The sequence below is a fragment of the Prionailurus bengalensis genome, chromosome D3 (assembly GCF_016509475.1).
Source record: "Prionailurus bengalensis isolate Pbe53 chromosome D3, Fcat_Pben_1.1_paternal_pri, whole genome shotgun sequence".
Lineage (NCBI taxonomy): Eukaryota > Metazoa > Chordata > Mammalia > Carnivora > Felidae > Prionailurus > Prionailurus bengalensis.
In genome coordinates, this window is record NC_057356.1 from 1772687 (window position 1) to 1782884 (window position 10198).

Sequence of the window (10198 nt, forward strand, 5' to 3'; positions counted from 1 at the left end):
TAACCGCACTAACAGTATTCACACCCCGTGACAACTTACCAAACAGAATAGTAGAGACATCTGTCCTAGCATTCGTGTGAAATGATTCAAACGTACGAGAAAAACAAAAGAATGGAACCTGGAAAACTTCAAACTAAGTGACGCTAACAGCATAGCAATTTACACAGTAACACGGCACAATTTTCCCTGTTAGTGGTTTTTAAAATGCTTACCAATCAAGGGATGAGCTCACTTGCTTAGATATTTGAAATACAACTTTATTCTGATTCTAAACGAAAAGGAATGGGAAGGACAGTGACAATGAATTTCACCACTGGATACTGCGACCATAGCAGTCTTATATTTGAAACTCAGGAAGGAAACAACTGCGCTCCGAAACAGCTAAATACGCAGGTCCAAAAAATGAAGGTACTTTTTCAACTGCCACATTCACGCCAAAGCCCATCCGTCTCCTTCGTTCAGCACCCCCAAGACGAAGCACACGTTCTGCTCAGCTAGGTAATAAAGTGGCAAACACACCGCACCACTGCCATCACAGACAGCTGCCTATAAAACTAGACTTCTGACGCCGGCTCCAGCCGCTCTCACAGGTCGTCGTCCTCGTCCGGGAGAGCAGTCGTCTGAGCAACCTAGGGACAGACACACACAGTGAGGCTCGAGCCACCAGGCGTCCACCGAGGCATGACAAGAGCCGTGCCGGGCGCACAGGCGTCTCACCTCTAGATCGTGCTCGTACTGCGCTGCCAACGCCGGGTCCATGACCACCTCTGGCGGGGCGAGAGCGGGCATGGCGACAAACTCCAAGTTCGGGTCTCCGATTAGTTTTCTCGCAAGCCACAGGAAGGGCTTTTCAAAGTTGTAGTTACTTTTGGCAGAAATGTCATAGTACTGTTTAAGAAGGAAGCAAAGTTAGGGGCGCCTGGGTGGCTTAGTCGGTTAAGCATCAGACTTTGGCTCAGGTCATGATCTCGCGGTTCGTGGGTTCGAGCCCGCATCGGGCTCTGTGCTGACAGCTCAGAGCCTGGAGCCTGCTTCGGATTGTGTCTCCCCCTCTCTCTGCCCCTCCCCCACTAGTGCTCTCTCTCAAAAATAAATTTTAAAAAAAAGCAGAAACTAGTTACAAAATATCTACAAAATATCCTCAGGGATCATCCTAGGGTATGCTGCGAACTAAATACAATTCCTTTGATCCATACAACACGTGTTTACGCATCACTTTAACGCACCCTATTACTTTGAATTTTATCTTAGACTAAGCCATAATGCAGTAAAGGAGAAGTTTCAAGAAACATACCTGAAGGTTCTTCTTTCGGTGAAAGACAATAGATTTTGCCTTAACTTTTCTATCCTTAATGTCCACTTTGTTGCCACACAGCACAATGGGGATGTTTTCACACACTCGTACCAGATCTCGATGCCAGTTAGGCACATTCTTGTAAGTAACCCGTGATGTGACGTCAAACATTATAATGGCACACTGGGCTGAAAGAAAGATTGACAGTGACTGTTACCCGCGTAGAACGTCCCACACAGATGACACTGCCAAGGACCACGGGCTTCACTTCAGGCCCAAACCAGGTCATCTACATTGCTCCATTCGTTCTCAAGGTCTCTTCCATCACTGTAACACAAGGTTCCATCACTGTAACACACAAGATTTAAAATCCCACTTCCTACTCAAGTGTGAATGACCAGCTTTCCATATCCAATCTGTCCCTGTAATACTTCATTAATTCCACCTTGTCCCCAAATCTGAAGTAGATAACAGTAAGTCAGCATTCCAGACAACTCATCTCCTTTATTCAAAAGTCTAAGAACCCACTTTTAAAGATCCTAAAATGACTAAACATAGCAAAAGAGGTTATTCCTTTGGTTAAAAACACTCAAGTCTCAGGGCACCTGGGTGAATCAGTCGGTTCAGTCTGACTTTGCTCAGGTCATGATCTCACGGTTTGTGGGTTCGAGCCCCGCATCGGGCTCTGTGCTGACAGCTCAGAGCCCGGAGCTGCTTTGGATTCTGTGTCTCCCTCTCTCTCTGCCCCTCCCCTGCTTGCACTCTGTCTCTCAAAAATAAACATTTAAAAAATTGGGGGGGGGGGGACCCACCCAAACCCTCAAATCTCCATGTTGACCTAGAAGGAAATTCACAGTAAGACAACAGCCACAAGTATGTAGTCTAGTAGCTTTTTAGCTCAAGATTGGGGGGGAGCAAAAAACTCCACATACTTGTACATATTCAAAACAGGCTAAAGGTTTGAAAGGATTCCCAACAAATTTTTCATCACAGGAGTGAGATTTCAGGAGGCAGTTTCTGTATCCATCTTTGTTTGATACAACAATGTAACTGCGGTCAAACATTTTAGGGAAGAAAAGAAAAACCTCGCAAAACTTAGTACAATTGAAAGAACAACCAGCTATTCCTGAAGCTCGTCCGAAGCTGTTGTTTTATGAAACTCCGTAGAAAACAGCCTGTCCTGAACGGTGCCCGTCATGACGCAGCACAGCACTCGGGCAGAACTTTCGAGGTCCTCCCCTCCCTGAGTCAAAGCCCGGGGTGGTCGGCCTGAACAGACCCTCCCCCCCCCCAACGCCCCGAAGTCGCCCGGACAACAGCCCCCGCGCAGCGAGGCCCTACCTTGGATGTAATAGCCGTCTCTGAGCCCCCCGAACTTCTCCTGCCCGGCCGTGTCCCACACGTTGAACTTGATGGGCCCTCTGTTTGTGTGGAACACGAGGGGATGGACCTCCACACCCAAGGTGGCTGCAACACAACACGTCACGTGAGCCCACGAACGCCGCCCCACGCGCATCCCGCACCAGCGTCGCCCCCACGTACCTACATACTTCTTCTCAAATTCACCGGTCAGATGACGTTTCACGAACGTAGTCTTCCCGGTACCCCCATCGCCAACCAACACGAGCTGCGGGCAGGCAGATTCTTGAAATAACCCCGACGACGTCTCGGCTCGGGACCCCGGAACCCCGGGGCCGGCAAGCCCTCTGCGGACACGCTAACTTTGCGGGTCCCGGGGGCGCTCCGAAAACAAAGGCCTCCCCCCCCCCCCACGGCGGCCGCGCCGGCCGAGCGATGATGACTCGGACAAATCAAACTTGGGCACCGCAGCGTCCCCGCGCGTTCCGGGGAGCCCGCACCCCCACCCGCCGCCGGGGCCCAGGACGAACGGCCGCAGCGGCACGGAGGCGGTCAGCAGGCGTTCGGGGCCGCCCCGCCCGCGGACCCCCGCGTGTCCCCGCGGGCAGCACCCACCCCCGAGGACGACCTACTTTGAACTGGACTTGGGGCTCTCCCTGGGCAGCCATCGCGCTGGTGCTGCGGAGCAAAGAGAAAGAAATGGGGCGGGCGGCGCGGCGGCGCGGCCGGGGAACCACATGGCCCGGCCCGCCCCACGTGCCCGGGCCCACAAAGGGGCGCCGGCGGCCGGGCCCCACGCGCGCACACCCCGGCCGGGGCGGGGGCCGCGCGCGCTCCAGGCGGCGGCGGCGGCGGGCTGCGCTCCTCCCGCCCGGCCGGCCGTCCGCGGGGCCTGGCGCCGAGCCCGCGGGGGAGGCCGCGCGGGGCGGGAGGCCGGGAGGCCGGGAGGCCAGGCGGGCGGAGGCCGGGACCAAAGAGTGCCCGCCCGATCGCGCGCTCGGCCCGCCGCCCGGCCCTCTGCCGCCGCCTGGGCCGCCCGCCGCTCCCGGGCCCGCCGCCCGTCCCCCGACCCGCCGCCCAGGCCCCACCGCGGTCGCGTCCCAGCGCCGGCCTGCGGCCTCCACCGCGGGGGGAAGGGGAGAGCCCCTTCGCCGCCGCCGCCCCGGCCCTGGCCCCACGCGGCCGCCGGCGCCCCGGCCCAGGCCGCCGCCCTCCCAGGCCCCCGCGAGGCCCCTGCTTTCGACCCTGCGGCCCTGCGGCCCCCGGCCCGGCCCCAGCTCACTACCTTCCAGAAGCGTCTCCGGCCCGTCTGACTGAGGGCTGGAAAGATGGCGGAAGCGCAATTCAAATGCCCGGAGACGCAGCCGACGCCGGCGCGCGCCGAGGGAGGGCGGGGCAACGGCGCCGCGCCGCTCCCACGTGGCCCGGCGCGCGCGCGCACGCACGCCGCGGGCTCGGGCGGCCACACCCGTCGGCCTGGCGCGGAGGGAAAGACACGCGGGGCGGCGGGCGCGGGCGGGCGCGGGCGGGCGCGGGACGCAGGGCGGGCGCGCGCACGCCCGCCCGCCCGCGGGGGCCACATGCGCCGGCCCGGAGGGCGGGTTCCCGCGCGCGCGCATGCGCCGACGGCGTCGCGGCGCGCCCTGCTGCGGCCGCGCTACGGAACCGGGAGCGGAGGGCAGGCCCCTTGGGCGGGAAACTCGCGGGGAGCGGCCCACACAAAGCCCCAGGGCTCCCCAGCCGGGGGGCTCGCCCTGCCCACGCGGCACAGCGGTCCGCACGTTGGGGTGCGCGCCACGCCTACACCCCTGCGCTTCGTCCCCTAGACCCACGGCGCCTTCTCTGTGTCCCCCAGCCCCTTTTCTATCTTGTCCCACCCCAGCCCTTCCCTCCCACACCTCTAGGCCCCTTACTCCCACACACCCCCTTCCCCATCCCCCGCCCCTTTCATTCACTCCCTTCTTTTGCTCCCCTGGACCCCCTGTCCCTTCCCTGTGTTTCCAGTTCCCCCCACCCCCACCTCCGTGTCCCTGGCCTCAACCAGGACCTCCTGGGGGGTAAAGGACGCAAAGACTTGCATTTTCCCTCCTGGAAAAGCCAGCCACCCTTTCCTTAAAGCTTCTAATCGGCCAGCGGCTTTGGTGACAGTATCCTGCAAACAGGATGATGAAATTGTGTTTTCAACTTTGGCAGCTCTTATCCTAGTTACAAACGTGGATCCAATCGATGAGTGTTTAGGTTCCCGACTCTGGAGGAGATTAAGCTGTCAAAGAGTGCGTACGGGATCCATCTGTGCAGTCAGCACTCACATGCTGCGGGGGGGACACCCACCTCAGAGGGTCAATATAGGTAGAAAATGAGATAAGCCACCGGCCCAACCAGTGTTGATGGTTATTACCATCCGTTGGCGTTTAGCAACGGTGTGGGCCGGAGGGAGTCCTCTGACCCCTTATCCTATATCGAAGGCCGGTTTTTGGCGTTTGTGTAGACAGCCACAGATTCTTGACCCACCTCTCCTTGGTCCTCTCTGGAAGCCAAGCATCCACACTCGCAGCAAGAGCAGGCAGCCGATGGCCCCATCAGAATTGTCAAGTTGCTCAGAGAGGATTCCACCGCGGGGACTCTTCGCGGAGCGAAGAGAACCCAAGTGACCGAGGAGTTAGCCGCCTAGTCCTGAGTGCACTTTGCAAGCGAGCCTGTTGGGAACACAAGTGACGTGAATTGGGCACAACACTTCTGAGAATCTGCCTGCTGGGCACTCGAGTCCCAGTGCCCCGAAGGACCCTCAGGAAAACCAGCCGACCCTCCACGCTACTGGTGGCACTGGTAAAACATCAATGCTGAAAGCTGGTGACCCTCTACTTTCATTTCTGGAGAGGTTCCCTGGAGTTAAGCTCACCCATATGCACAGAGAGACAGTATCATCGCGCTTACTGTAACACAATAATAAAAACAGAACTTCCATACATATCCATTGATAGGGAAACATACAAATATTTAACTGGACTACTGTACAGCATCTAAAAGGAAGTGAGTTCATCTGTCTCAAAAGGGTTAGATCTCAAAGGATAATGAGAAGAGAAGCGAGTTCAAGAAAGATGTGATAATACCTTCATACAGTCTATAGTTGTATATAGGGATCGTATATAGATATATAGATCGTATATAGATCGTATATAGATCGTATATAGATCGTAGAACACCATTTACGTAAACTTGTATAGACACAAAACCATATTCTTGGACGTATGTAGGTAAATTTCTAAAAATTGACTGCAAGGGTGTGTAGCCTGAAATCTGATGCTGCTGTTTCGAAAGAGAGTAGACAGCTAGGGTGTGATGGAGGTGGGCAGTCAAAGAAGACTACTTACAGGGTTCCATTTCTTTTGTTAAAAGAAGGTAATTGAGGCAAATACGACAACATACTAACCGTTGTGTAACTCTAGGTGGTGAGAGCACCCATGTTTCTACCTTTTGGCATTCTTGAAAAAATCTCTTCCCATAAAGAGCGCCAAGGGGAAATATGTCGAACCCCCCAGCTCTAACAATTGCTGTGGCTTTGCAGTTTACAGAGGTACTTCCTCATGTCTGCCACCCGACAGGGATTGCACACCCCTGCTTAACCTGTAGTTTCCAATATTGCAGGCAAATGCACAAAGAAGTAGCAGAATTACAAAAAAAAAAAAAAAAAAAAAAAATGCAGAAAGAGTACAAGGCATTTTACCAGAGTCTTACCTCTTAGTTCCCCAAATGTTAACATGAGTTCTTCGCCCCGGTCATTCTCTCCTTCCTTCTCTCAGTACTTGTCTCACCATATATATGATTTTTAAAATACGTGTAGGATTTTTGTTCTCTGGGATGTTTGAGAGCAGACAGCACACAGGATGCCCCTCAGTGTGCATTTCTTAAAACCAAGACATTCTGTTACATCACCACTGCCGAATTACCCAAATCAGGAAATTAACTCTGCTGCAATCCTGCTATCTCCTCTGCAGACCTGAATGGCCACTTACTTGTCTCACTTCTATCCTATATCTGGTGGGGGAATCCGTTCAGGATTAGGTGTTACCTTTAGCTGTGAGGTCTGTTCTGTTTCTTTGCATCCAAAGCATTAACTCCGTCTTCGTGTTTTGTGACCTTGACACTTCTGCAGACTATTTTGTAGGCCAAGTCTTTTGTAGGATGCCCTCCGATTGGATTTTCTGGCGTTTCCTCTGGATTGGACTCAGGTTATGCAGTTTGGGTTGGGACCCCTCAGAAATGACGTTATGTCCTTCTCAGTGCATCTCTTCAGGAGGCACAGAGTGATCCTTGTAGAACATTTCAGACCATCCTTCTCTTTGACACTGTGGTGGTTTTCTGGATCACACTGATACATGACATCTGTGGCCGCCCAGGCCCTACTTTGCCACCCCATCTCCAGCTCCACTCCCTGTAACCGTGCGGCAGCCACACAAGCCTTCCTGAATCTTACCTCAGCCAAGTTTGCTACTGCCTTAGGGCCTTTGCTCTTAGTGCTCCCTCTGCCTCAAATGCTCTTCATATCATTGCCTGACTGGCTCCCTCTCACCCTTCAGGTCACAGATCCAATGTCACTTCCTAAGGAAAGCCCACCCCGACCACCGTTTCTAAAATGGCGTCACCACAGCAGACATTTCCCATGTCAACCCCGACTAGATTTTCTCCAAAGCACTTACCACTAGCTGGAAATAGCTTGCTTAATGATACACATGCTCACTTTTTTACCTTTCTTTCCCGCCCTAGAATAAACAAAGCACCTTGCCTGGCATGATGTTCAACATATCTAGCACAGGGCCTGGCATGTAATGGGTGCTCAGCAAATATCTGTTGAGTTGGTGGGTGAATCACTCTTGAGCCCGTCGGAATACAGAAAGAGTAAACAGAAGGAGCAGCATGATATGATAATAAACTAAGGGCAGTTTACATATAAGCTTATTAGAATTCTAATATGCTACTTCACATCGAAGACGAATTAAGCAAGTAACAAACATTTACCAAATACGGGGCCACCCTTTTCTATCTGTGCAGTTTCCATCACCTCCCTTGACTTGGCGAACCAGTAAGGAAGGTATTCTGAAAGACTCCATTTTCTAATCCATTCATTGATAGTAGCGATAATTTGTCAAACGAGATCATTTCTTCACTGGACACAAACATTTTTTTGACGTAGGGAGCACATTGATGCTACTTCTTGGCATTTGCACAGCCGTCACGTTCCCCTGAAGCCAAACTGGAGAGACCGGTCGTATACTCATGCCAAACATGCATCCAGCTTCTTCTATCCAACAACCAGGGCAGGGCAGAGGGTACGTGTTGGTGGCCCAGGAACGAAATCCAGCCTTCAGGTGCGGTTTGTGCTGTCTCGGGGCGGCTCACGACTTGCCATGTATCTTAACTAGTTGCCAGCAACATGTGATGGCTTTTAACGTGAGTCCGCAAATTCTTTGGTGCTTCTGTCTCCAAGAGGTTGAGCCTAATTCTCCTCTCCCTGAGTGTGGGCGGGACTTAGCGACCCCTAGCAAAGGGAGGATGGCTGAAGGGACCGTGAGTGACGTTTGAGACTTAAGTCATAGAGGCTTTGTGACTTCGGCCTTGCTCTCTTGGGTCACTCACTCCGAGGAGGACACTGTGGGGACAAGCACAGCCCTGTGGACAGGTTGGTGAGGAAGAGTTGAGCCCCTGCAAAGACCCCGCGGGGCCTTGCCCGCACGTGGTGAGGGCGTCTTGAACGTGACCTTCCGCCCCGGTCAGGTCAGGCCTTGCCCCCATCTTGCCTGCAGTTTCCCGAGGCGGGGTCACAACCACCCAGTGAAGCCACTCCTGAAATCCCGACTCTGGGAAGCCATGTGAGATTTATTGTTTATTGTTGTTTCCAACGGTAACTTCTGATGCAATTTGCCCCTCGAGGGATGATGGGTCTAGGACACAAAAAGGAAAGATAGTTTGCATAAAAATCCAGATAGCTGGTTTCTTTTGAAAGTCAAGGTTGGGAGCCCCTGGGCCTGCTTTCCTGCGTGGCCACAAGCATCTGGAGGTCAATACCCCAGGTCAATACCCTGCGCGCCCCCTTTCCCCCCCAGGGGCAAACACTGCCATTTGCCTCAGGTCTGCCACTCCCTATTTATGTCTCAGACAGGAGGCCTCGTCCTCTGACACCGAGCCTGCTCTACTCACTTACCTGCCTGAGTCCTGAAGGGCCGGGGTTCACAACCTCTAGTTTAGTGAGTCTAAGACAGAGATGGAAAAAGGCACAGATTCGTTCATTCACTCAGCTAATATCTAGTTAGCACCTACTATGTACCAGGCATTCCCCAAGGTCTAGGGCAGGGAACAAAACAGATCCAAAAGGTGTTGGCCTCCAGGAGCTTTCATCCTAGAAGGAAGAAACAGGAAGTAGACTTGGTTAAGGGAGTCAAATATATAGGACAGTGATGATTGCTAAGTGAAAATAAAGCAGGTACAGAAGGTATGGAATGTCAGAGGAAGGGGAGAGAGACCTAGGTAGAGACATTTGAGCAAAGGCCTGTAGAAGGTGAGGGGAAAAAAAAAAAACAACACAACACATAGATATCTGAGGAAGGATAATTCCAGAGACGGGGTATGGCACGTGCAAAGGCCCTGGGGTAGAACCCTGCCTGGAGTTGTCAGGGACAGCGAGGAGGCATGTGGCTGGAGCAGATCAGCAGATGTTATGAGGGACCCCCGTTCAGACCATGTTTCTGTGTAAACTCAGTGTCTTAGAATGAGTGCAAGGAGCCTCTTGTATTAAGAACAATGGTTGTGGGGCGCCTGGGTGGCGCAGTCGGTTAAGCGTCCGACTTCAGCCAGGTCACGATCTCGCGGTCCGGGAGTTCGAGCCCCGCGTCAGGCTCTGGGCTGATGGCTTGGAGCCTGGAGCCTGTTTCCGATTCTGTGTCTCCCTCTCTCTCTGCCCCTCCCCCATTCATGCTCTGTCTCTCTCTGTCCCAAAAAATAAACGTTGGAAAAAAAAAAAATTAAAAAAAAAAAAAAAAAAAAAGAACAATGGTTGTTTCTTTATACCAAGAGGAACCTTCAAAGCTGACTACTGGCAGTCCACAGTGGGACAGAATGCTCTCTGTGAAAGAAGTTTTCACTCTGTGTCCTGTGTGACTTTAGGGGAGTCTGGTCCAAGAAGGAGGATAGAAAATGCCATAAGAGAACACAGGTATGTAATAGAACAAAACAGGTTTGTTTGTTTTTGTAATTTTTTTTAACATTTATTTTTTATTTTTGAGACAGAGAGAGACAGAGCATGAACGGGGGAGGGTCAGAGAGAGAGGGAGACACAGAATCTGAAACAGGCTCCAGGCTCTGAGCGGTCAGCACAGAGCCCAACGCGGGGCTTGAACTCACGGTCCGCGAGATCATGACCTGAGCTGAAGTCAGAGGCTTAACCGACTGAGCCACCCAGGCGTCCCCAAAACAGGTTTTTTCCCTAAAAAAATAAGGTTAGTTACACCTATTGTTTAAAACAATTTTTTAATGTCTATTTATTTTTGAGAG

At 53.0% G+C, this 10198-nt stretch overlaps 1 protein-coding gene across 2 annotated transcripts; it reads right to left on the reverse strand.

Annotated features, from left to right (window-relative positions):
* Window positions 1–236: 236 nt before the first annotated feature.
* On the reverse strand, window positions 237–4103 carry RAN (RAN, member RAS oncogene family). Of its 2 annotated transcripts, XM_043557282.1 has the most exons (7): window positions 3939–4103; window positions 3286–3331; window positions 2837–2921; window positions 2636–2761; window positions 1295–1482; window positions 718–888; window positions 237–629 (listed from the first exon to the last, which is right to left on the reverse strand). In XM_043557282.1, the coding sequence occupies exons 2-7, from the start codon at window positions 3319–3321 to the stop codon at window positions 585–587; spliced, it is 651 nt and encodes a 216-aa protein (XP_043413217.1). In that variant the 5' UTR covers window positions 3322–3331; window positions 3939–4103; the 3' UTR covers window positions 237–584. The 2 variants fall into 2 exon arrangements, with proteins under 2 accessions (XP_043413217.1, XP_043413216.1); XM_043557281.1 differs by having other exon boundaries at window positions 2636–2921; window positions 3939–4039.
* Window positions 4104–10198: the final 6095 nt, after the last annotated feature.